Source organism: Podarcis muralis, chromosome 5, assembly GCF_964188315.1.
Source record: "Podarcis muralis chromosome 5, rPodMur119.hap1.1, whole genome shotgun sequence".
Taxonomy (NCBI): Eukaryota; Metazoa; Chordata; class Lepidosauria; order Squamata; family Lacertidae; genus Podarcis; species Podarcis muralis.
Window position 1 is genome coordinate 26633168 of NC_135659.1, and position 27531 is coordinate 26660698.

Below are 27531 nucleotides of genomic sequence, written 5' to 3' on the forward strand. Positions count from 1 at the left end.
TAATTTTTAAGTGTACACCTATAATATAAAACATGAATGGGAGAAACTGGCTGGTGAAAACATGCATATCTCTACAGGGTCACTCATCAGAAAGCCATACTTGGGTGCACTCCTTGTTTAGAGCATGCCTAGCACTAAACCTGTGTTTGTCACTGTATAATGCACAAGATGGCCCTCAATACATCAACACAAAAAAGCAGAAATGGCTTTGAAAAGGGCTTTAGCTTAGAGCATCCGCTTTGCATGCAGGTTTCAGGTTCAATCCCTGTCATCTTTAGGTAGACTAAACAAACTCGTAGTTTGAAACATTGGAAAGCTACTGACAGTGATTTGACTATAGGTTTTATTGGTATACGTTTCCTAGCTTCCAACTGTAATATAAAGATGAGAATTGTGCCTGCATTTGAAAACTTAGTGTGGAATTTACTATTTTCAATTGCTCATACGCAAACTGCATATTACTTAAAATGTGTAGCTACTGCCACCCTACCCTTCTGCTCCGAGTCACTAGGTAATAGATAGTTAAAACAGATGAACATCCTCTTGGTTATAAAACAGATGTCATCCTCTTGGTTATGGTTTTCCCAGCCCATCTCTACATCACTGCTTACTGCCTGTGGAGGGTGTGTGCAATGACTTCACACCACTATTAAATTACTGGAAGGCATGATCTTAAGGAAGCGATACTCTTCCCAATGTATATTAAATGAACAGAGCAAGCCTTATGACACACCGGAAAAGGAAGTGCTCTGCATTCCAAGCACTAGCTTGTCAAAGCACAGATATCTTTCTCACCAGCTTTATATATGTTGAGTTAAGCAAGTTCAGTTCTGTATACAAATATTATCTTTGTTCAAAAGTTGATAAGGATGCAGGTGTATAAGCTTTTAGAGCTATGCTGGCCTTACATAATCATTTCACCCCCTCATTCTTGAATATTAAAAAGGTTAACTAGTCCGTTAAGGGTTAGAAAACAAATGAATATTCCACAAAAAGAAAAATAGTTCAGTGTCTGTCTTTGAGGAAAACTAGACATGACACTGACTGTGTGAATGCAACTGGATCTCACTGCAGTTATTTTTGCTCCAGTCAACTCCTGGTTAGACTATTGAAATCTGCTCTACGTGGGATTGCCCTTGGGGTATCCAGAAACTGCAAAATGCTGCCACAAGGTTCTTAACTGGAATAAGGAATTCAGAACGTAGTATGCCCATTTTTTGTCTGATCTATGTTGGTTGCCAATATAGTTTGTTTCTAGTGCTGGCTTTAACCTTTCAAACCCTAATTGACTTGGATATCTTACGGAACACCTTATGTTCATCCCCACATCTAGCCTTGCTCCAGATCTGTCTACCATCTGACCATAGCGGTCAACTTTTCCCTTTTCTTGTGAGGAATCCTGTTCAGAATAAGGGAATTTCCCTTAGAAAAAGGGAAACATTGACAGCTGTGCATCTGACCTATGAGGAAAGCAGTCGCAAGGATCAGGGCCTTCTCTGGTGGCTTCCATCTTGTCAAATGGCATTCCAGGAGAGAGTCACCAGGCCCTGACGCTGAATGATTTTAAGTGTCTGTTTAAGATCTCTTTCTAAAAGAAAGCTTTTAGCTGACTATTTATTTTGTCTTATTGAGGCTGTTCCTTGCTGACATTTTTATTGCCATTTTATGAGCTTTTGGTCTTGCTGTTTGTGGAATTTTTGTAGAACTGGGTCAAGTGCTGTTTCATTAAGACTTCTCCAATGTGTTATTGGTGTGCTTTTGCTTTATACATCATTATATATTCTATTATTTTAAGCAGCAAGGTAAAAGAAAAGATACGTTCACATTATTTCTTACGTGAAAAGAAGCCACAAAGTAGTTTGAGAGAATCAATACACAAAGCTGCCGCGACATTTGGCAAACCATATTGAGATCTTTGCCTCCCCACCGACACATAAATGATAATTATTCATGCTGAGGTTATCTTGCTACACTGAATACCCACTAATTAGCATCCTATGAATTCCTTAACCACAACACTGAAAAGTTAGACCAGGCCTTGACTGACAAACAAACCACAGTGTACAATAAGGTTACAATGCCACTGATGTGCTGCCATACATGGGTGGTGGGTGGTGAGGTGAGCTGTCCTAGAATCATGTCCACCTGTCCACATTACTAGAGAGCAATCTGGGATCTTCTGGATGCAAAGTGTAAACTCCACCACTGAGCTTTTGCTGTGGATGGAAATCTGGTGGGCTGGCCTAAGGTCTAAGATGCAGCCTCATCCAAGGCATTCTTACGCAAAAGTAACTCCTACGTAGGTTTAAATCCTATGCATACTTACATGTTCAGCCCAATAGAATTTAGTAGCAATTATTTCCAAGTGTCCATCATATCAATAGCATAAGTATGCATTAGGTTCTCTTCAATTCAAAACACACTTATTAAGGAGTATGTCCCATTTAAGAATGTGGGACTTACTCATTAGCTATCATGGCAAAAGATTGTGCTGTTAGCCACTGTTTTAAGAACTTAAGAACTAGTCAATGCCTGATGTCATGCTCAACAATCCCTCCCACCACCACCTTCTTCTTCTTCTTCTTCTTCTTCTTCTTCTTCTTCTTCTTCTTCTTCTTCTTCTTATATTATCACTTCACTTCACTTCAAACTATGATGAGATGGGCCCATCAAGTCTCACACATAAATCAGATTTTTATTTTTTTTAATTGCAGCAATGTTTGCCCGAGGCTTTCTAATCTCCTCCACTCCACCCCCTGGAAATGCCTCAGCAAGTGTTTTGAGTTTGGGGGCTTTGAATGAAAGGACCCAGATGTTCTAACTGGAGACAGAAATCCTTCTTCCCGATGCCTCAGGATGAAAAAACAAAAGAGCAGTGTTTCAAATTGCCCCATTCAGAATCACTTCCTCTTCGCTGTGTTTCTCACGTACAGTAATTGGAATGCCCTCACATAATATAAACCTTGGAGGCTCTGGCGCTGTGAAAGGTGCTCTGAGCTTTCCCGCCTGATTCAGCAAAATGCCAGAACCCGGTGACTTTTCTGGATCAGATCCAGTATCTTAAAACATCTCAAGACACACAAAAAAGGTCATCTTGATGAAAAAAGAAGGTCAAGGCCAGGAATTTGAAATGTTCTTTTGGAAGAGGGGAAAGGAGGGAGGTTAACAGCTTGAGGCTTCTTAGAAATGCTGCTTGTCAATGCTTTCCACACTGTATCACCAGGAAGTATGATCAGAAATACTGAGCAGTCTTTACAAAAAAGAAAAGAAAGATGGCTCCCTTCCTTCTCCATTTTCAACTTTGTTATATATATGTGTGTGTGTGTGTGTGTGTGTGTGTGTGTGTGTGTGTTCGTCCATGCCTTCCAAGCCCACACCCCAGCCCGCTAAATGCCACTCCACAAAATGAGAAATCTTTGGTTTAAGATCTTACTGAGCTTGAGACTAAACAATACTAGAAACAATCATTTTGCAGAATTCTAAGCTGCCATTGGACACCACTATTAAATATGTGTTGAGGCCTAAATGAAATTTTGCACGGGAGATCCATTATTGCAGAGATGGGCAGAAAGTAGGCAAGATCAGCTCTCTGCGTGATTTGTAAGATATTACAGAATTGTAAGAGTTGGAAGGGGCCATGAGTCCAACCCCCTGCAACGCAGGAATCTTTTGTCCAATGTGGGACTCGAACGCATGACCCTCAGATTAACAGTCTCATGCTTTACTGGCTGAGCCACCTCAGCTGAAGCACCAAGGATTTCCAATGTGCTGTTTTTTAAATGACAGCAACATCCTTTTCTTTCTATCTTTCCAATTAGGCTGCTGAAACGAATAACTATTTGGGGGGGGCAGGGGGTGACTAGGAAAGGATCAGTTCTGGTACTGAAATCAAATTCCTGAGCATCTGTTCTGCTAACTTAATTGCAGGCCTTCTCCAAAATAGCCAAGTTTATTGGACACGTGGAGCTGACATACTGAGCCAGAACTTGCATCACCTAGTCCAGGACTGCTCTGCTCTGGCATTGATTGCTGCTCCAAGGTCTCAAACAGAGGTCTTTCCAAGCCCTGCTATTTAAGAGCTGTTGAAACTGGTGATGCCAAGGAATGACTCAAACCGGAATCTGCTATATATAAAGCAGAGATGGGAAACCTATGGCCCTATGGATGTTGTTGGACTCCCAGCTCCCATCAGCCCCAACCAACATGGCCAAAAGGCAAAAGTAATGGGAGCTGAAATCTAACAGCATCTGAGAGAGGGGTGGCACAGGCCCCCCATCTCTGACATAGGGCACGTGTTTGCTATAAAGCGACCCTCCTTTTAACCCTGGCCTTCCTAGTTTCCTGACAACACCAGCTGTGGGAAGCTCATTATTAGCTGATTGCTCTCAATGGGGATCTGGATGCACATAAAAGAATGCCTATAGCTCAGTGACTCCCAAACATTTCTCCCTGTGGACCGCTTGGAAGTTGCTAAGAGTCTTGGCAGACCATGGAATGATTTTGCTGCCTGTTGTAGCCATTGTAATGTGCTATTGCTAGATGCTCCGTGCTTTTCAATTGCTTCTTTTCTTATGTGTTGCGCTTTATTGTATTACCGTTTGAATCCCACGCAATTAAAATCAATATGGATCTTCAATGTGAGGGATTGAATATCCACCCCCTGTCTTCAGTTACAAATCACAAACACACTTCAGGCCCTCTAAATTAAAATCGTGGACCACTGGTGGTCCACATACACCAGTCTGGGAACCCCTGATCTAGCTAGTTCCATGAGGCTCAGGTGAACATTGTGATGTGGACAGAGATCGTGCATGCACATGCTGTCCCTCTGTGTGTGAATTTCCCTTTCTGGAACAGGGCACATTTGTCTACATTTGCAGTTGAGGGTTCTGTAATTTAGTCCATAGTCTCACGGGATGCCTGCTTTCGAGTTGAGGTGCTTTTGTAGCAAGTTCCTGATCTTTGAAGAACCAAAGCACAAGAAAAGATTTCAAGTATTTTGGACATTTGCTTCCTGTAGCAAAAGTCCATTTATTTTTGTCTTCACAGTACTGTGTGTCACTAGATTCTTGGGTAAGCATAGCTGGACCTCAAGGGGAAGTGAATCCTAGTCACCACTTCCTCTGTTGGTGGGGGCTGGTATTCTTCCTCACTGAGACTTTTAGTGACAAAACAGTCCAGTATGTTGAGTTTGTTGTTGTCAGAAAACTCAACACCATGAACCTGATTCTAAAATGTACTTTGTAAAAATATCCTAGGAACAGAATGGATTAACTAACTAAGCACATCTCAGCAAAAGCCCTGAACAAATGAACTGATTTTCCCAAAGTGATTTTAATTTCTCTTGAGCAAATTAACTGCATTTTCTCAAACTAAACGCAGTCTCTCTCTCCTTCCCTCTGGCTTACCTTCTGCCTTTTTCTCAGTATCCAGTTTTTCCATAGCAGAAGCCTGACCTGTCTGAGGAAACTCATTCTTCTTATGCATTGGCAGCATCCCAGACTTGGAGAATAGAAATCCTTTGCTGTTATCTTCTTGCAGACAGCTGAATCCTGAAAAAGAAGTGAGCTTATAAGCAGATGTTCCTGAATGGCTGCAGAACTGCAGGCTGGATTTCATTTTGTTTTGTCAAACTCAGCTATGAACCAAACTCCAGCTGAGCCAGAAGTTGGAAGCTGATAGTACTTTAGCTGAAGATCACAATACAGCGAAACTGTGCGATCTGGAATGGCCAACTCTGCGCTTGTATCTGTGTGGTGTCAGAAGTAGGATTAATACCAAATTGCTCTCAAACTTGGGTCTCCAGCTGTTGTTGAACTACAACTTCCATCATGCCTAGCTAGCAGGATCAACGGTCAGCCATGACGGGAGTTGTGACCCAGCAACAACTTGACACCCAAGTTTCAGAAATACTGTATGCCATACCGCTTCTAGGGTTTGAGACTATAAGAATTGGCTTGTTGGATCAGCTGAAGTCTATCTAATCCTACATACTGTTCCCTTTTCTGAAGCCAACCAAATGCCTGTGGATGCTCACAAGCAGCATGCTCTCAGAGTCTAGTCTGACCATAAATCTAGGGGAATATTATTCAATGAAAATGAATGGTGTCCCATGGACACCTCTGAAGGGATGATGGGAGTTGTAGTCCAGCAATATATGGAGGGCTACAGGTCCCGTCCCTCCAACCTAAGGCTGCAATACACAGTTGACCTAAAGTAACTGCCATCAAATGCCAACAGTGTCCTTCAGCTCTCTATATTGGACAAACAGGCCAAACCTTACGCCAAAGAATAAACGGACATAAATCTGACATCAAGAATCACAAGACAGAGAAACCAGTAGGAGAACACTTCAATCTCCCAGGACATTCTATACAAGATCTCAAAGTAGCTGTTTTACTACAAAGGAATTTCAGAAATAGACTGGAAAGAGAAGCTGCTGAGTTGCAACTCATTACTAAACTTAAAACCATGGAGAAACCTGGTCTGAACAAAGACATTGGATTCTTATCTCATTATACATGACAAAGCCAATTTTCACCTTCTCACCCCTTGCTTTTTCCTGTAAAACCTATTGCAGTCGTTAAGAGTCGTCAACAGGCTCACCACAGCTATCTGCCCATCACCCATTCCCACCACCCTTCTGAGTAATACCCCTCCCCACCTTCTCACTATATAGAAGGATCTGGCAACTTCTGTTTCAGTGTATCTGAAGAAGTGTGCATGCACACGAAAGCTCATACCAAGAACTAACTTAGTTGGTCTTTAAGGTGCTACTGGAAGGAATTTTTTTTGTTTTTACATAAATCTATTGAGAGTACTTGTTTTTGTGGCTGGTCAGGAAGGAATTTGCTAAACTGCTGATCTAGGAAAGTCCCAGGCATCTGGCTGACCAAAAATTGGCTCCTATGAATTAGAATAATCTTTCAGCTGTTTGTAGGACTCTATGCTGGCTCTTAAAAGTGCTATAATACCCACAGACATTTCTTCTCTCTAGTAATGATCACAGAAATCCTGCTTAACTTTTTATGCTCATGTTGATCAATAATCATCCCTCCAATTGCTTGTTCTAGATTTGCAGAGTAAATCCCTGTTCACAACCCTTAAACTGCTAGCTCACCACCCCCTCACTTTTTCACCATTATAGTGCCATTCAAGTCCCAAGAGCTGGGTGGTCTCCATCTATATGTCATCTTTATCACCACAGACACCTTTTCTGGACATCCTAGATGACAAATCTTAAATTGGACCATGGGAAAACAAATTTTCCTCCTGTCTGCTCTTGTGAAACAATGCTGGGCTCCCGAGAGAACAGCGTTCAGATTTGAGGCATGGCAATCTAAATACGTTAACTGTTTCTTCAGTAAATCAAATGTAAAGGTAAGTTTAGAAAGTGTGTCTCCTCCTTCAACAGACTGTGGCCGCATCTGACATATGGGATTAGACGGGACAAAGATCTTCCTTAATTAAATTGTAAATCTGATTTGGAGAAGTGGGGGCTGGCTTGTTGGTGTTACCGCACACCTAGGCGGTGTCTGTGACCTATTTCTGCTTTGGATAAAACAAGTGGGATTTCTGAGCTCAGCAGTGCCTGGGTTTGTTTGTTTTTAAATGAAGATGTAAATAAAAACATCCAACAAGGCACCAAGTATTTGAGTTCACTACTTCCTAATTATACTGAGCAGGTGACCCAGCAACTTACACAAGATGCTGATTTCACTTCAGTAGATAGTTTTGATATCTACTTTGTCTTTGGAGATGTCTCTCCCTCGCACACAGAAATATATTATATCCCACTTCCCAAGATGTCTACTGTAAGTATGTGTCATGATTTGCTGTGACTAACTGTTAAACCTAGGATATTTCTGACCGAGTTTCATAGGGCAAAATAATTCTAGGTCAGGGGTGGGGACTTTGCAGCCCTCCAGATGTCACTGGACTTCAACTCCCATCAGCCCCAGCCAGCATGACCAATGGCAATTAGGAGAGCTGAAGTCCAAGAATAGGTCCTCCATAGCCTTCAACATTTTCCCAATGAAAATAGGGATTATTATTATTATTATTATTATTATTATTATTATTATTATGCCCTAGCCACTCTGGGCACCTTCCAATATCAAACATAATAAAACATTTAAAGGGCTGCCTTGAGGGGTCAGGTAACTCCATATCCTCCAACATTTCTCAGATGAAAATAGACGGCTTCTGTAAATCCGGAACCATCACTGAAAAATAGGGACATCCCTAGGCTACACACTCAATGTTGACATTTTAAGCAAACTGCATGCCATAGAGTTCCTGCAATATTTGAACCCTCCTCCAGAGCACCCTTAACAAGTGGCATTTTACTAGTATATAGTAGCAATTTAGCATTTAGAAAGCCATTTTTAGAAATGAGATTTGAGTCAAGTCATTCTTGGCTCAAAAGCTTTGTGTGAGGCAAAGTGGCCATTTACACATTTCCTGTTTGGAGGGCGAGTTAGACCACCCAAAAAAACAAAAGCCCACACAGGTTTTCATAAAATGTACAACTGCTCATTTATCTGTAAAGATGAACATTCTGAAACAATTGCCATAATTTAAAGATAAATACAAGATAGCTCACCATACTGTGGAAGAACATAAAAAGAGCTCTGCTGAACCAGGCCAGAGGCCTAGCAAACCTAGCAGCCTTTAATCACAGTGGCCAACCCGATGCTTGTGTGGAAACCTAAGTACAGTACTCATTCTCTCACCTGTGAGTCTCAAGCGAGTGATATTTAAAGGCATAGCTCCTTCCACAATGGAGGCCATAACATTGTAACCAAGTCACCTGTGAGCCTCGCTTCACTGCCAAAATGGTGCTGTGAGGGGTGGCTTCAAGACCCCAGCTTATCCCTCCTTAGGGTTCTTTTTATCTTTACTCCTTACTTGGGCCAGATAGCCCTTCAAACAGAATACTCCTTTTCAGTACTCCCCCCCCCCCAAAAAAAAATATGTTTAGGGATACTCTCATTTTGACTCAAGAAAACCACCATTTTATAGTTCAGATCGGGGGGGGGGGGGGGAAAATAAATACAGTAAATGGACAAAAGTACAGAGATTCACTAAATGTTTAGGGGTATGCATGCCCCCCAGATAAAAAAAAAAACACTGCTCTTTTCAAACAGAAGGCTGTCCTCTGTAAAGGGATCAATTCCAGCTAAAGTCCCCTCCTTTCTCACAGATTCTCTTGGGCCCTCTTGCTAGTTTCTCTGCCCTCAGAGGCTCAGGGTAGGGGTGGCCTGGGAGAGGGCATTCTTTGTGGTGGCTTCTTCATAATACAGCTTCTGGAAGATTCCGAAGATGCACCTCTTTACCCTGGCTTTTGACACTTGAGGTGTATATATTTTTAGATCCCACCTTATTTTTTTAATTATCGTAAGTTGTTTTAGACCGTTTTTAACATTGCTTTAATGTTGGAACCCATCGTGGGACCTTAAGGCAAAGGGTGAGAAATCAGTAAATAATCATCTGAACCTGTGCCTTAATTAGGGGCGGGATAGATGTGGCTTTTCTTCCCAACTTTGTGACGCCCCCTTAGTTTGTTTTTGGAAGTCTATGTAGGCATGATTCGGCTAAAATTGTGGGGAAGCAGAGAATGGGGGCTTGTACATTACCTACCTTCTCCAGCTCCCAATATCTAAACATAGTTTGGAGCTGTGGAAACATGGGGTCAAATGCAACGTTGCGCTGATGTAAATTGTTTGATTTGGTTGTGCATTTTTTATGTTTTATTTTATGACTACTTTTGTTATGCTGTAATGTATTTTTTCATGTTGTAGGCCACCGTGAGTATGGTGTGGAAAGGCGCCACACAAATAAAATTTTTTATCTATATGTATGCATGTAAAGTGGGACGCGGGTGGCGCTGTGGGTTAAACCACAGAGCCTAGGACTTGCCGAACAGAAGGTTGGCGGTTGAGCTCCCGTTGCTTGGTCCCTGCTCCTGCCAACCTAGCAGTTCGAAAGCACATCAAAGTGCAAGTAGATAAATAGGTACCGCTCTGGCGGGAAGGTAAACGGTGTTTCCGTGTGCTGCTCTAGTTCGCCAGAAGCAGCTTAGTCATGCTGGCCACATGACCCGGAAGCTGTCTGCGTACAAACGCCAGCTCCCTCGGCCTATAGAGCGAGATGAGTGCGCAACCCCAGAGTTGGTCATGACTGGACCTAATGGTCAGGGGTCCCTTTACTTTTTTTATGCATGTAAAAGGAGAGTAACCATTGAGAGCTTGTCTTTAGTGGCTAGAACTGAGGAGAGCTTGTTGTTATATCACATTGGGGCAGCAGAAGCAGCAGAAGCAGCAGTGACCTTCATGAATTGGAACAAAGATGTCTCTTGTTTTCACAACTGAAGGCAGGGGTGGGACACTTGTGGCCCTCCAGATGTTGTTGGACTCCAATTCCCATCAGTCCCAGCCAGAATGGCCAATGGACAAGGATGATGGGAGTTGCAGTCCAACAACGCCCACAACTTTCCTCACCTTGACCTATGGGTAGCATTTTGCTAGGTTAATGTTATCACTGACATGTAGTTAGCCAGCCAAATGGGCCTGAGGGCATGTCTTCATTCAGCCATGTCTGCATCCCATTTTGGCATAGGGAAACTATCACACGTTTTTAAATGATTGACATATAAGGCTAAATGTGGTTCAGAGGGTAATCTGTACTGCTCTAGGCCACACATGATTTTAGGAACAATGGGGTGAACTCCTCCAGTACCAGAGGCAAGAACAGACCATCTTCCAACGTCATGCATCCTTTTCAGATGAAGGAATACCGGCATTGGAAACTTTTCAAACAACTATAACACAGTGACATGGTGACCTGTAACTACTAACATCTTTTATTCTAAAGGTTCAGAAACTAGTGTGGAAAGGTTGCCAAAACCACCTGGATTCATGCCATGACTTGGGTCCAGGATGTACTGGGCAGCTTTTGGCAGCCACTACCCTTACCTTCTCAGGTATGCTGTACACTCAAATGCTAAATTAAATTCATCAAATGCAATTAATAAATTACAGGTGAAGACCATTTGAAGTCTAGAGAGAATTGTGTCTTTCTCAATGGGGAACTCATGTAACAAAAAGTGGGGCAGCACTTTTAGGATTCATCCCAGGGAACTATACAACTGGCCCCATCCAAAGGCTGTTTGTGATTACAGCTTGTGGATCTACTGTTCCAAGGACTGAAAAAAGAGATACAAAAGTCATACTGGATGCACTCTCTGGATGTGTTCTTAGTATTGAATAAAATTTGTACAGTATTGAAAAACATTCATCTATGGATTTCTGAGATTTCCATCTAGTTGGCTAGGCTCTTTTTTGGAGGACGTATACAAGAGTCAAATTATGAGGTAGAGCAATCACCAAGGTATTTTAGTCCTATGCCCAAATTACGTTCCCAGGACCAAGAAAATTTCTTTCACCAATTCTGTTATAGAGGAATTGCTGCTGTTAGATGAGGTCACTGTAAATAGCATCTAATAAATATGTAGATGATCAGAATCCATTCTTTGTATTTCAGATCAAACTTGTTAGCTGTTTTGTCTATTTATCAACTTACTCAGAGGGGTAAGACAGAAAGCTGGCCTATAGATATAAATACATAAACATGACTTTTCCTGGTCACACCAAAATGAAATGTACAGATTTGTTTTGAATGTTTACCACTTGCATGATGGCTGATTTAACAGCCTAAAGTGCTCTTCTCTTTGTTTTATACTGCAATTTTGATTTTATAAATATATTTTTATTCGTTATCAGATTTAAGAGCAGCTTATGGTACCTTATATGTTAAAATCCAAACACATCCAGTTTTGACACTCATCGTATTACAGAAATGAGGGGTCTTAAAAAAACAAGAGTGCACCAATTAGGAATACGACAAGAAACTGTCTTCAAGCTTACCTCATTTGTGATGAGATCTCCATCAAAGGCATTGCATTGCTGTGAGAACTGAAAGAGGTTTTGAAAGGAAGTCCAGCATGACTGCAGAGGAATGCATCTCAAGAACAGTGAGCACTTACAAAATAATACAGCTCAGTTGTAAGGAGATTGCTTTAATCCTCAGCTTCATGTGGGGCAGCTCTGTTTTCAGAGTTTAAGCACCATTGCATTAGACACAAACACTGCATAGCGCATATGATGGAAAAAGTTCGGACTTCTCATAATATTTATTTGTAGATCTAAACTAATGTTGTGTTTTAACAAATATTATTTGAGGCTATGGCTTCAGGAGCTCTCTAAACCCCTGGAGGGAAAGAAAAGAAAAACCCAAAACCAAGCACGCACACACATTTGTCATGACTAATTAGGTCAGGAAGTTATAGAAGCCAGTACCCCGTCAAAGTCTCAGAGGCACTTGGTGAGTTCAGTGTTAAGTATATAGAATGTAATTACCATGCAAATCTGACAGCGGTGGCTTGTTGTGCCAGCTCTACAGCACACAAGTTCTAAACACACACTGGCACTCATGTTCCTGCACAGCTGACGTAATGGCAATGTTAAAATGGCAAGCGAACTATGATAACATCTCTGTGTTGAGAGTTGTCCAGATTTAGCAGAGCTAAAGGAACCTGAGACCCTATTACAACAGTGTTAAGACTTGACCTTCTGCCAGTCCTTTACTTCTCAGCCTAACCTACCTCACAGGGTTGTTGTGGGGATTAAATGAGGAGCACCTTGAGCAACTTGGAGGAAAATGCGAGATATGAATACATTAAACAAACAAAGAGGAGCCCCTGAGGCTGGGGAGTCAATCCTAGAGCACACCAAAGTTGGGAAAATGGGATGGAAAAAATTGAGCAAAGCAAAACGGAATATTATGTTCAGTGACAAGGCAGAAAACTCAAGAACTAAGTAGATGGCAAACAACAGGTTTCAGAAACTTCACCAGTGACCCTTTCTCCCAATGGACTGGACTGAAAATCAGAGCTCTTCCTTTTGGACAAGGCCCCCTTTTCATGTATTTTCTTTAATATTATTTGCAGACTTCCTTCTGACTTATTAATGTGGCTAGACTGTAGCTTACTGGCTGGAAAATTGGACTAAGGGTGCAAGAGAATGGGATTCTAGCCTTATCTCAGACCTTTCCTGAAGCTTAGTAAAGTCACTCCACTTCTGTTAAGCTTTATTTACCTTCTTACCATGTACACAGACAGTATTTTATACCAGCATATTCACCAAGAAGTTTACAGTTGGTTGCTAGAATTTGCTTTTCCCATCAGATGCAGGAGAGAGATGTGTTTTGCCATCTAATGGGTGCATATTTAGGAGAATACATGCTTCAATGTGAGCTTCCTACAATAAAGCTTTTAAATTTTAGTCTAAATTATGTTACTGTACTTTATGTGATTTTGATTTAAACATAGTTACAGGGCAGATTACTCTGAATGTACTAAGGGTTTCAACTGGGATGCGGGTGGTGCTGTGGTCTAAACCACAGAGCCTAGGGCTTGCCGATCAGAAGGTTGGCAGTTCGAATCCCCACAACGGGGTGAGCTCCCGTTGTTCAGTCCCGGCTCCTGCCAACCTAGCAGTTCAAAAGCACGTCAAGGTGCAAGTAGATAAATAGGTACCGCTCCGGTGGGAAGGTAAACTGCATTTCCGTGCACTGCTCTGGTTCGCCAGAAGTGGCTTAGTCATGCTGGCCACATGACCCGGAAGCTGTACGCCAGCTCCCTCGGCCAATAAACCAAGATGAGCGCCGCAACCCCAGAGTCATCCGCGACTGGACCTAATGGTCAGGGGTCCCTTTACCTTTACCAAGGGTTTCAGTGTTTTCCTCTTCTAGCTACTGTGCTTAATAAAGGTTACACTGTAGAATACAGTACTCAGTTTTTCAAATTTTTGGGGGGCAAAACTGCTGGCTCTTTGGTGACACAGCCCATTGATTGACACAAAAGCCCTGTCTATTGCTGACATTTACATTGGTGCAACATACTTTATTTCAGTTCCCTGCAGTTAGTTCATATTTTTCCCTACACACAGATCTTTATATGGGAAATAGTATTTTTGAAATGAATTTCACTGAAGTGTGTAACTTAGCTGTAACTACAATCTGAAAGTGTAGCCCATACATTCATACTATATGGATATTATATAGTACATTGCACAGCAAAATGATTTCAAGTCATAATAAAGGTAATGTTTTCCAGCTGTGAAAAAGTACACCAAACTCACTAAAACTAACAGTTGGTTTGTATGAATCTTGCACATTAACCAACCACGCACATTTTAATAACTTAATCTTAGTGCAGAAGAGTTTGCAACAACTGACAAGTCACAGAATGTCAGTCCCGATTGTGATTGGTGTCCAATCAGTAGTGCTTTGAGCTTTCTGTTCAAAGCTGCTTGTTGAGGAAATGCAGTGTTGCATGGAACTAACCCTGTAATTGAGAAAGGCCAAATAAATTTGAGTCAGTCACTATTTTTTCCCCCGGAGTGGGGAGTAGTTTCTTAACTAGTCATATTCCATTTTCAACAAGGCCTTTTGGCTGGGGATAGATACCACAGGCTGCATGGTTTATGAAGAAATCTATATTGCTTTGCAAATAAAGGAACTCATGACAATCACATTGACATGCATTATCTGACTGAATTACTGCAGATATGCAATAGCATCAGAAAGCTGACTTGATGTGCGTGATTGAGGGGTTGTCATATTGCTTCAATTGAACTGATGCTTAAAGAATTGCCTCAATCTCTATTGGGTCCTGTGTGCCTTATGGTATTCACATTCTCTGCTGTTTCAGGTGTTTTGCATATTCAGAGGGCCTTTTTAAATCTTAGTTTGTGAAAACAGATGGCAAATATTCAGTGTAATTCCCCTGCCAAGCCGTGGTGCCACCCTCTTACTAAAAAAGCTCCTGGGAGAGGGCTATTACCACAGGGTAAATTAAGTTGCAAATGCACAGCTTGAGAATGCTTTTACATCTATAATTAATTTTGGACGTGTTCAGGTGGTATCAGTAGTTCAGAATGCATTTCATCAACTTACCTTGGTGTTCCACCTATACCCCTTCCTTGACCAATATGGTCTGGCTAGTTATGCATATTCTTAACATAGTCTAGGCTAGACTATGGTGAGATGCATGATTATTTATCTGTAAAGGATCCACAAGCTTCAACCCATGTGAAAAGTGGAACATAGGTAGCTAAATGGTAGTAGGTGGCTACCAAAGAAAGAGGTTTTTCAACAGCAACACCCAAATTATCGACACTTCACAGACATTACCATCCAATATCCTTGTCATTCAGGCAGTCCTTCTGTTTTCAGCTGGCTTTTAGAAAGCATTTGCATTTTACCTCCTGCTTTTTATTGTTTTGTATTTTTATGTTCCAAGCCACCTTGGAACTATTTTGCAAATGGGGAAGCACAAATAACTCCAATAAAATAACTCATGGAAGCCGCATCCTGCTTGGCCACTTCCTTCTGCCTACTTCAGAAGTGATAAGCCATTTAGGGCTAAAGCGGGACAATATGTATGGCCACACCTGTCTTGAGAGTACCGACTTCTTTAAATGCAGGTATGCAGAAACAAATTATAACAAATGTAACAGCACAGAAGGAAACAACATACATGCTACAATGAACTACTGCAGCAATATCCACAAGCATAATCAGGCCATTACATCATATCAATAACCCCTTTCCTCCAGAAGAATACTGTTTTTCATCAGTATGTCAGGAAAATCTGCAGCCTACCAAGACAGGCTGTCTACCAGCATCATAAATGATGCTCTCCCTCTGGCCGTACTGAAGACTTGATGGTTGGGAGGGCCCCCAGAGGCTGGATAAAATCTTGCTGAGTTTCTCTCCAGCCTATGGGTTGGGGGTTCCCCACCCCTGAAATAAAGGTTTTATACACCATTAATTTAGTACTGACATCCACCCCTTTTCATTTTGAAATATCTGTCTAAAAGCAGATTTGTTAAAAGAAAGTTCCCCCACCATTTACTGTTGTCTTTTAAGATTTACTCATAGCATTACCAGCATTTTAATGTGCAACAGAAATACAAACCCACTGTACAGAATAACTTTAAAGAAACTTGAGTGTATATATTGATACATGGTATATTATATTAACATGTAAATGGCTCTATATACAGTAAGATGAAGTATAATAGAATACATGGAGTCAGTGAAACATTAACATGTTAATGTATATTTTTAAAGCAACAGTGTACATATAAAAACAATTTAATACAGAGTGAAAAACCATTCAATGCACTTACTAAATGCTGGCTTTTTGGTTATTTTTATCTATTTCACTAAATCTCAGACCTATATTCTTCATCTATACCAAGCAATAAAAGGAGCTTCCTACTGTAAGGGGGAAATGATAGCTTATTAGTAACAAGGAACTTCCACATTATTTTCAACTGAAAGGCAATAAGCCAGCTAGGTTTTGTGCATTTAAACCACTTGGTAACTGGATGAGAACACTTTTTAAATATCTTTATAGTAAAGCTTAATAATGCATCTTTCCTGTACAAACAACTTTTAAGCAACAACATAGATAGTAAAAAAAAAATCAATTGGTATATAAAACTATATATGTATATTCACACACAATATACAAAGGCCATGCTGGCCAGTACATAATCTATTCAGGCGCATTTCATTGCACAGAGTCAGGGGGAGGGAACTGATTACAGACACTTAGAGCACTGCTTCAAGCTTTGGTTTATTCTTAAATTAAAGTAGCTGTATTTCATATACCCTGCAGTCTTGACAAATCATTTACTCTGAGAAAGTGGCTACTTTCATTGCTGCACCCATGCATAATAAATTGCCTTTCGCAAGCAATAGTACAATCCCACACATGAAATTTGATTATAGGGCTTTTGAATGTGCCTCCTTATTAACTTTGTCTATATTTGGAATGTATTTAAATACTCTCCGAGAAAAATCTAATGAATGAAAAAAAAAATAACTTCATGGTTCTTCACAGCTTTTTTCTTTTCTTTTTTAAACACATCCCATATTTTTAAAAGTCTATACAGGCATATATAAAAATAATTCCAATATATGGCACGAAGATGAAATCCTCTACCCAAAAAAAAAAAAAAAAAAAGTCCCCCATTGAAAGGTTTTATAGCAGTTGTTACCCTATACAAAGTGAGCTTCCCTGTGTTCTAGTTCTTGCATCCTCTTTGGCCTTAATCTCTGGTAGGTGGGCTTCAAGTCTGTAGGGGAAAGAGCTTCAGAAGTGGGTTTTTGTTGCTTTGCATGTTGGCCAGAGCCGCCCAAGGAGCCTTGGACAAGCCCGGGGTTCACAACTAGCTGTGGAGTCTCATCTCTGACGACTGCTGCATATGGTTTGGGTGCCAAGCTCTCATCGCTCTGTTTGGCCTTACTGATGGGTGGTGGCTTATAGAATGTCCCTGGTGGTGGTTGCAAAGTTCTCGGTGTTCTGAAAGCAGCAAGCGTATTAGAGTCTGAGGAATGCCCTTCTGCTGTTGCCCTTGCAGCCCTGACAGGTACCGTATATGGCTTATTGGGAAGTATGGCATTTACTGAGTTGCTAGCAAGGTTGCTATGTGTAGTTAAGGCACTTGAGTTTACAGAGTCATGTGTTCGGTTCTCCTGGGGTATGTTAGTCACAATCATTGCTGTCCTTGCAGTCATATCATACTGCTTATATTGCTTGTCCCAAGTTTTCTTCAGAGTCTGTGGGTCAAAGCAAGAAAGCCTACAGCCGGCATTTACAGCTGGAAGTGGCTGCGTCTCGGAAACTTCTTCAATTACAGGACTTCTGCCAATATTTTCTGTACTTAGACCTGCATTTCGTGAGTTTCTCTCATTCAAAACACAGGGAGGAAGCATTTGACCTAGAGGTAAACTCACAGGACGAACAACTGGCTTTGTCCTATGAGTGCGTAACTGAACTTTGGTTATTTGACGATTCGGTCTGAAAAGGTGACTGGCTTTAACACCATCTTCAACTTGAGGGGGAGATTGCTCATTATCTGGATCTGAAACTGCAGCCACAGCATTGCCTAAGGAAGAAAAACATTTATTTTGACTGTCAGTTTGCCATCAGAAAGCATTAACTTTGAATAACATTAGCCAGAAATCAAACTGGTCTCTAAATGCAACTAAGTATATTTTAGAATATCACACCTCTCAGAGAACAGAGAACACCAATATTGCCATTATATTCAAGACCATATTAATTCCAGGCTATTTTTAAAGTTTGCTTTTCTTTTTGTTTTTAACTTTTTATGATTTTATTGTTTGATTTTATGTTTCAATATTGTTGCAAATGGCTGTTATATATTTTTATGATACAGCGGTATTTAAATATTTTTATAAATAAAATAAAAAGTGCCAGACATAGTGTTTTAAAGGATTTGACACCTGCAGGCCACAAAGGTAAAGAGATTTTCATCTTCCTGCTGGTTGTTATTACTCCATAAGGCAGACTAAGGACTTGCATAGTCAGTTTAAGTAGAACAGTTTGCATTAAAGACTGCAGAACCCAATCACCCAGATTTGTACCTGGATCCATACCTACAGTTTAGGATTATAGTACTATATAAGCCATGGGTGAAGCTTCCATTTAAAGAGTTTTGGATATGAATCAAAAAGAAATCTTAGTCCTATTTCTATCAAATTTTTCACAAGAACAACCCAATAGTTAGGATAAATCAGCCTGGGAGGAATCAAAGGTCTCTTCTGGGAAAGGAAGGAAGGAAGCCTTTATACAGACCTCAGGAAAAAGCTAATACAAGACAAATATATCGGGCCAGCAAGTATAAATATACTGCTTTAAACAGCTGCTTTGGATTTTTATCCCTCTCCATATTATTCTCTTTCAAACAGAGTGAAAAAATGGTTGTTATCCCTCACTCACAAGATTATTTACATTAGGGGTATCATTACTCAATCAATCAATCTTTATTACGGTCCAGAGACCCAACAAATCATTACAAATCAATACACAATTCATACAGCCTACCTCCAGGTTAATCAAGCATTTTGTTTAGAATATAGGGCTCATTTGTTCTTGCAACCACCAATAAAAACTTTGCTAGGTATCATTAGTATAATGCAAGAAAATTAGTAATTGATAAACGTCTATTTATGTAAAGTTATGAAGTGGGTGGGGAATTTTCCTCCTTCCCTCCCAATATTAGAACCCAGGGACATCCAATGAAGATGAATGTTAGAAGATTAATGAGACAAAAAAAGGAAGTACTTCTTCACACAGTGCATACTTAAACAATGGAATTTTCTACCACAAGTAGGCTACGAACCTGAATTGTTTCAAAAAGGGTTTTAGACAAATTCATTTTGGGGGGGGGGATAAGGCTGGCAATGGCTACTAGGCATGTATGTCATAGCTAACCACAACCTCCAGTGCGTTTCTAAATACAATTTGCGGTATGCTTATGAACACCAGTTGCTGGGATTCACAAGGAGGAGGAGTGCTATTGCACTCATGGCCTGCTTGCAGGCTTCCCATCAACATCTGGTTAATCACTTTGAGAAAAGAATGCTAGATTAGATAGGTCTTTGGTCTGAACCAACAGGTCTCTTACTATACTTCTTACTATACTCTTATTCAGGGGTTAGCAAACTTTTTCAGCAGGGGGCCGGTCCACTGTCCCTCAGACCTTGGGGACGGATGGACTATATTTTGAAAAAAAATATGAACGAATTCCTATGCCCCACAAATAACCCAGAGATGTGTTTTAAATAAAAGTGCACATTCTACTCATATAAAAACACCAGGCAGTCCCCACAAATAACCCAGAGATGCATTTTAAATAAAAGGGCACATTCTACTCATGTTAAAACACGCTGATTCCCGGACCATCCGCAGCCGGATTTAGAAGGCAATTGGACCACATCTGGCCCCCGGGCCTTAGTTTGCCTACCCATGCTCTTATTCATAGGCCTATATATGCCTTTGTGTTGCACAGTTCTTAATTACATACATTTTATCTACTTAAACAAAGCAAATTAGCTTCAGGTTTCTGTTACTTGAGGGAACTCAAGGCATTTTTTCACTGAAAAACAGTTTCCTGTTATGCTTGAACTGTCAATTATGATTAATGTTGTCTAAACGAATCAGGATATGGAAGCCAACTTTAACCCATGGCTTCATTTTCAGGCTTGCTTGCTGTTAGGATGTAATGGGAAGCTATGGCTAACAGCAGTTTCCTGTCTTGTTTCCCTTTTCTTGTAAAGGGTTGAGTAAAACAGCTGCATGTAGACAGATGAAGCTCGTTCACATCTCCACTTATTGAACTGAGACCTGACTGTCCAAACATGGCCAATAACTCAAAAGCAGCATAACCACCCTTTGAAAAGGCTTCATAACAATGTGCTTTTTAAACACACGTCATGTGCTGAGACAGTAAGCTGTCAACTGAGAATTGGCTTCTTTTGATTGCACCAACAGAAGTGGTAATAACGAAAGGTTTATTTTGTACCTGAACATACAGGAACCTGAAGGATAGCAAGATAGCTGTATGAATACTTGCAATTCAGGAAACTGACCTGGCTCTTTTGCTGGTGCAATGTGGTTTTCTAAAACTGAGATAGGAGATGGTTCTGAAGGAGAATTCCTTCTGCCAAGACTCTGTTTAGGTCCAAGTTTGGAGTTCCATTCTAGGAAATAGGAACACAGCCAGCAACATAAACAGTTAAATCTCAACAGGAAAGCCTAGTGTGATAGTGACTATAAGCCCAATGCATTTTCAATCTGCTCTATGGATTCCATAGCAAATGTCAATACTTGGCCCTTTAATGAAGAATGACATGCAGTGAACATGTGAATAAAACTTCTGCTTCATTTTTCCATCCATCTATTGTACTGTAGAAATGCAAAGCACTAACCTGTCACTAATACATCAGAATTCTGGTGGGTGTCTTTGCTGCCATCTGGTTCTTCAAATGATATACTAGCCTCTAAATCCTTCCTCTCATTTTGGACCAACTGGATGCTCTGTCAATAACAGCAATATTAAAAATTGGCTGAATACACTAGCACAAGTTCAATGCAGTAAATGAAAGTTATTGTTTCATAGCAGACACTCACTTCTTTCACAGCAACACAGGGCGACGTTTTTCGTTGCTGATATGGATCTCTATCTTCAGCGGTTAAAATACTTTTAGCGCAAGCAGCGCTGTCTTCTAACCGAGGTGCAGGTGACAAAGGCTGCGGCGAAATATCAAAGATCTTCTCATAATAGGTAATGAGGAGCTCAACTACCCGGGCCTGATATGGATAGTCCACAAGTGAAGAGAGAGAAAGGGTAGCATCTGTCTGACGTGGCCTGATCAGAGTTGGGCCAAATATAATACCAAGGTTGCTGGCAGACATTTTATTTTCATCGGATTGCTCAGTAACCCTGCATAAAAGAACAAAATACAGAGAGGATTTTGAACATTGCTACGAACCCAACATGGTACATTCACTACAAAACCAACACTACTCAAATCTCCACATTAATTTCACTATTAATCATCATCATCATCACTGTCATCATCCAATTAGTATTGACAAGTTGAAAAAGAGAGAAGGAAATATTAAGCCTCATTAATATTAATATGTTCACACCACCAGCTAGAAACACAACAAAAATACTGCTTGCTACAAGAAATGCACAGATCTTTATTGTTAACAAATAAACCCATGCTAAAGGCATATTTCTGAATGTATATGTACAGGCTGAGTTGAAGTTCCCTTACCTGTACAGATGACCTAAAAGAAACTGGAGTGTGTTATAGTTTGGTGCAGGCAGCTGTTTCAGTAGATCTTTGATTTTAAGAATGATCCTATTCAGTTCAATACACACTGACTGTCTTTTTTTGGACCTGGGGCTCATCCGTTTCATATCCAGTTCTTCATTAATACTTTGGCTCTCCTTTGCAAGGCCAATGAATTCATTATAAAGTCGAAACAAAATCAAAGGTTCGGGGAGCTGAGGGAAAGAACGTCAGAAATTTCAGACTTCAATTTTAGCTCAATTCAACTGTTTCCTTCCTATTACTTCCTGATGTCTAGTCTAGTTCCTTTTCCTTTTTGAGAGGCTTCTGAGCTTTAGTTTTACTGATGTCACTTAGCCTCTGCGTAAGTAAGATACTGAAAGCAAATGAGGTGGTATTTATTAATAAAGAAATCCAAATTAACAGAAATGTTAGTTTTTTTACTTGTTCACTAATAGTATATATTTTAAAAAGAGGAATACAGCAACAAGAGTCCCATAGGGAGTGACACTAGTCTGTCTTTTTACAACATCAAAGAGACTGGCAAGTCTCCTCTTCTGTATACCTACCAGACACCCACAGATAGGGTATAGAGAACAGAGAGAAAACAGTCTTTTTCAGTACACTTGCTGCTAAATTTAAACTACCCCATCAAACCAAACCCTTGTAATTGATTCAAGAATATAAAATACCCTTTTCATATTGAGTATGGGCAAACAGCATTCTCACTTGACCTTCAGCAAAGTTAGGTATCGCCTGTGGCCCATGCAAAATGTCAAAACAGCTTCACTGGCAAAAAGGCAAGTGCTTTCAGCCTATTACAACTTGCTTCTCAAGGAACATGTTCTGAAGGATTAGAATGCTTCTTGGGTGGCGGAATCAACCTGCTTCAACATCTCAGCTTGTTAAATAATCTCCCCAAAATCCACAGCCAGTCAAATTTGTTGCCTGATTTTAGTGATGTTGGCTTTAGTGGCACAACAAAAGCAATTTAACACAAGTGTTTTCTCATAGTGGCCCAAAATATTTTAATTACAAGTTTCCAACAGATGTCTAGGATCAAGTCACACAAAAATCAGCTTCGCAAGCAGACCTCAACAAATTTCCACTATATTTTTAGTAATACAGGAAAAAGAGGAAGTATCCACATTTATTCTGGCATTCAAGGTTCTCATTTATTTTGTTTTCAAATATTATTTGTATTCTGCTTCTAGGTGGGAGTTCTGGAAGTCTCCCATTAAAACAAATGGTGTGCAACACCTGACAGGTTTTACTTAAAAAGAAGCTACTAAAATACAGCTTAGTTTTTTAAAAAACTGAAGCTAATTTGCAACCTAGCATTAATACAAAGTATTGAAAATCTAACATTTATATGGTTAATACGTCGGAATTAGGACCCAGCACTATGTCTCCCCATAAGCTAGTAGGGAGCAATTTCATTGGCTCAGAGACAAAAAAAGTTTAACCATTTTAGGAGTATTACTTGCCCCTTTTCCCTATCCACTGGGTGTAAGTAACAAGTAAGCAGCAGCTTCAAAGATGAATCCTCCCACCAAGTGTTTCAAAATTCAGACATATGAAAGACTAAAAAACAGCAAGCCTCCCATTTATACTTAATTTGCTAGTCAGATGAAACAAGAGAATTATGCATATTTACCTGGCGAAGATATAATTTAAGAACATTACTTATGTCATGTGCATAGAGTTCAGATAATTCCACCAAGTCCTTTCCATTTTCAAAAGCTTGACAAAGCTTTTCAACTCTTGATTTGGCTCCATTCACACGATATATACCCTTTTATATAAGGAAAAGTTGTAAGTACTTGCAAAACCAAAAGGTAAGCTAAATTAAAGATAAGGGTGTTGATTCATCTATTCACTAAATATTTACCTTTACATTTAGGGCTCGGCTTTCAATTTCAGAGGTGCACTTTTTTATGATGAAGGGGATGCCGTCTGGGGAATTTTTAGCAGCTTGCGTAAACTCAACTCCAAATAGATGAAGTCTTCCATGGAGTTTCTTGTGTCCACACTGAATAGCTAAAGTCTCCAAGCACTTCTTGTGACAGGCAAGTGAACACTAGAGGAAATGTAACAGAAATGAAGGTCCTTTCAAACCCAGTTCAAAATGATAGCAGAGCAACAGCATCTTGTCCTAAAACTTAAAAGGGCAGATAATTTTTAGATCGGCTGAGTCTAATAGGCTCTTAAAAGGGGCAGATCCAAAATACAAGCATTGACCTCTCTGCCAAAGCTTCGTTAATCACAACAATAATGAGAGGGCTCAGTTTTGCTCATGCAGCCTTAATAAACCAAGATGGGCAAGGGTCAAATGGTGAACAAGTTTCCAGTTGACTTATGTATAAACTTAACAGGCATTTGTGTTGCACTTGACATTTTTCCCCACATAGTGCTTATCTCTACACAGGAAAACATGTCACTACTTCAATCCACTTGGCAACCCCCAAAGCTGCATTTTTAAAAAATCGCAAGAACCTATAATGGACTTCCCATTTAACATGTAGTTTGGGTCTTAGTCTCAATGAGCTCCAGGTTGAAGCCTGGATAACCTATCAGAGGTTTGTTTTTTTTTGGGGGGGGGGGGTTTGAGCCATTCAATTGGTCATGAGTGAAGAGGGGAGCAGCAACTTGGGAGTTCATTTAAGGCGCAAAATGCCCTGACACCAGCACTGGTTGCTTCAAATCAGTTACCTCACATCTCCAGAGCACCTCATAGTGAAAGAAGCCCTTTAACCTACAGAGAGCAAAATTTTCACATGATCTGACTGCAGCAACACAGCCTCCCCCAAGGAAGCCAAACAATGCTTGAATTTCTTACCTCTTCACACTCTGCTCCATGAAATACCACCAGACTATCACATTCTCTGCATTTAGACGGAGCTCTCAGCTTCCGCAGTTTGTGGGTTTGTGCTGCCTTAGATAGAATCGTGTTTCGAAAAGGTCCAGGTGAACTGGTCATTTCAGATGCTAGATCATTCAAACCTTAGAACACAAATTCTATTATTAGCTCTTTAATGTACTGGGGGGGGAATGGCATAATAGAAAAACAAGTTCTTTATACACTGCAATATGTTTATTGGTTACATAAAACGACACCCAGGGGTCACTACTGTAAGAATATACAATACTGTAATGGCTTGCCTGTGGGCCATTTTGACAGGTGAGTGGGGCCTCCCATCTGTCACTCCTTTGCAAGCAGTGACAGCAGTGAAATGGTCGTTGACTGTACAGGACTAGCTCTGAATTGTATATTTTAAAAAATGTACCAAGGGAAATAAAAAAGACATCTTTGTGTGGGTACACACACATACACACTCACACTTTTCTACCTCCTAATATATTTGCATGTTTCCACTCAGATACTCTGAAATGAGGCCTTAACATGAGGCCATAATCCTGAGCATGCATGTAGAAGATTGCAGCCTTAGAAGGGCTGAGGAACAATTTGAATCATTTAATAATTATATGGAATAGCTCCCAATCTTGTACTTCTGTTTTTTTTGGGGGGGGAAATAACCTTTGTCCAGTCATGCATTTCTACAAGCTCAAACATATGGTGGGCTTTGAAGTTTCCTGCCAATGCATCATGCAAGCCAGAAGAGAAGCTGCTTACTACTTTCCACTCTGCTATCAAGCAGGCATTTAGCAGAAACATTGGCATTATAACTAAGCAGTTAAGCCTAAATTTTTCTAAACTGGAGAAAAGAGTTCCAGTTCTTAGTGTATGTTAAGCTGAGAGGATACGCTAATCTACTTCTTTGATCCGACGAGGCAAACATTCCAATTATCTCTGGTTCCCTACTCTCTTCTAACAAAACTCAAGGAAGGGCATCCAAATATGATTAATACCATGAAGCCTACTTGCAGCAAATTATTAATTCAATTATGAAGATACATTACCAGAGTCTGAAGGTGAAGGTGGTTCTCTTTCATCGAGATCATCCGCAGATGACATGGTACCAGTAGATGGTGTCCGGGGAAGCCTTCTTTTAAAGTCCCCTATGAAAGAGGCAAGGCTTTTTTCAGACTTTAAAAGAAGCCGCCTATTTAATTCTATCTATCTATTTATTTTAAAATTATATACTGCTTGAATGTCAGAAAACCTCTAAGTAGTTTACAAAATATATGAAATAAAACATTGAAATTCTTTACAAAAGCAGTTAAAAACAAGTATATAAAGGCATTCAAAAGATTATTATAATTTTACTAGGCCATAAACGCCAGGGGGCTAAAAAATCCCACTATCTCAGTGCTACTCTGTGCTATCACAGTGCTCCCTATTCCAATGGTAAGTGGTATCAAAAGCCACAGAAAGATCAAGAAGCAAGAGAAAGGACAAACTCTCCTTGTCCAGCTCTCTGTAAGGTCATCTGTTAGGGAAATCCAGTCCTATGACCAGGTCTGAACCCAGATTGAAACAAATCTAAACTATCTGTCATCCAAGAATGCTAGGTGATACCCTATCGCAACTCTCTCCACTATTCCCCATTCCCAAAGGGGGTATTTGCAGCTGGTTGATGGTTATTCTAGTCCAAGAGGTCCAGGGCTGGTTTCTATAGGAGAGGCCACATCCGCAACTCATTCAAGGCAGAAAGTATGACCTCCTGCAACTCCATCTCCTATATTTAATAAGCCAGGTGGGACAGGGGTCAAGAGGGCATGTGGTTGGGTGTGTGAACATCAACACCTTGTCCACATCAGCTGCTTGCATAAGCTAAAACTGATCCCACAACATATCACTGATCTTGGCATTGGGTACTTCATCCGGAATTGCAACAAGTGAAGAGTCAAGTTCACTTGAAAGTCATGTGACTTTATCCTCAAAGGGTTTAGTCAGTTGGTCACAGCAGACCTACAATGGGAGTCAGTAACTTTCAGACGGTTCACAATAAAACTGTCAACCAGCTACTAGAGGAGGTAACGCAAGCTACAAAATTAGTATTCTTCGCAATCTGCATTGCCACATAGTAGGCATGATTATGAGCACTAGCCAGTGTTCAGTTGGATTCAGAATGAGACTTGCCCCACTTGCACTCTAGTCTTCACGTGATTTTCCATAGCCCAAAGCTCCCCAGAATACCAAAGATTCCCCCAGAGCATTCAGGAACTCCTCAGGTTACATCAGCCTCTGAGGGTGGGCCATCCGAACGAGCCCACCACCCTTACAGGGAAGGAAACTGTCACCACTAGTTCGAACTTTACCAGATAATGGTTCAACTATGACAAGATTGCACACACACACACACACACACACACACACACACACACACACACACACCACCCAATCTTTGGTCCATCCCTTATATCACTTGGAGGTAAAAACAACTTCAAGGGTGTGCCCTGCATAATGTGCTGGACTGATGACCAGTTGACACAGCCCCATGGCTGTCACCAAGACCATGAAGTCCCAAGCTGGCCCAACTGCAGTCTCTGTGGATATTGATGTCACCCAAGTCTATTGTCCTTGGGTCCTCCAATGCCACACCAGAGACCATCACAGCCAACTCAGAGATGCTGCTGGGTAACAGGGTAATTAATAAATTAGAAGCACCCCCAGTCCATTTCTCTGACCCCAAACCAATGCAGACTCTCTAAGTCCATCCCAAGAAAATGAAGCTTTCTGGGAAAAGAGATGGTGCTTCTATGGATAATAGCAACGCCACCACTTGACCCCCACAGTCAAGCCTGGTGCTGTACTGACTACCAACATAGGCACAGCTAAGTCAGGTCAGGGCCAAGCAGCTTACCCATCCCAGTTTTGGTTAT

The 27531-nt window shown here is 40.6% G+C and overlaps 2 protein-coding genes across 5 annotated transcripts in view; both read right to left on the reverse strand.

Moving 5' to 3' along the window:
- Positions 1-8980, reverse strand: part of ABCA4 (ATP binding cassette subfamily A member 4) — a 94691-nt gene extending 85711 nt beyond the window's left edge. Inside the window, exons 1-2 of the mRNA XM_077928451.1 lie at positions 8606-8980; positions 5409-5552 (exon numbers count right to left, since the gene is read on the reverse strand). Of these exons, the coding sequence (XP_077784577.1) occupies positions 5409-5552; positions 8606-8623 (162 nt within the window). The 5' untranslated portion in view covers positions 8624-8980. The remainder of the gene's footprint in view (positions 1-5408; positions 5553-8605) is intronic.
- Positions 8981-16002: 7022 nt separating this feature from the next.
- Positions 16003-27531, reverse strand: part of ARHGAP29 (Rho GTPase activating protein 29) — a 95962-nt gene continuing 84433 nt past the window's right edge. For 3 of the 4 annotated variants that reach the window (XM_028732720.2, XM_028732719.2, XM_028732724.2), the window contains 9 exons: positions 25666-25764; positions 24584-24747; positions 23636-23824; positions 23402-23539; positions 21727-21959; positions 21074-21386; positions 20872-20980; positions 20533-20643; positions 16003-18023 (listed from right to left, as the gene is read on the reverse strand). In XM_028732720.2, the coding sequence (XP_028588553.2) occupies positions 17134-18023; positions 20533-20643; positions 20872-20980; positions 21074-21386; positions 21727-21959; positions 23402-23539; positions 23636-23824; positions 24584-24747; positions 25666-25764 (2246 nt within the window). In that variant the 3' untranslated portion in view covers positions 16003-17133. The remainder of the gene's footprint in view (positions 18024-20532; positions 20644-20871; positions 20981-21073; positions 21387-21726; positions 21960-23401; positions 23540-23635; positions 23825-24583; positions 24748-25665; positions 25765-27531) is intronic. The other variant, XM_028732723.2, reaches the window with a different exon arrangement.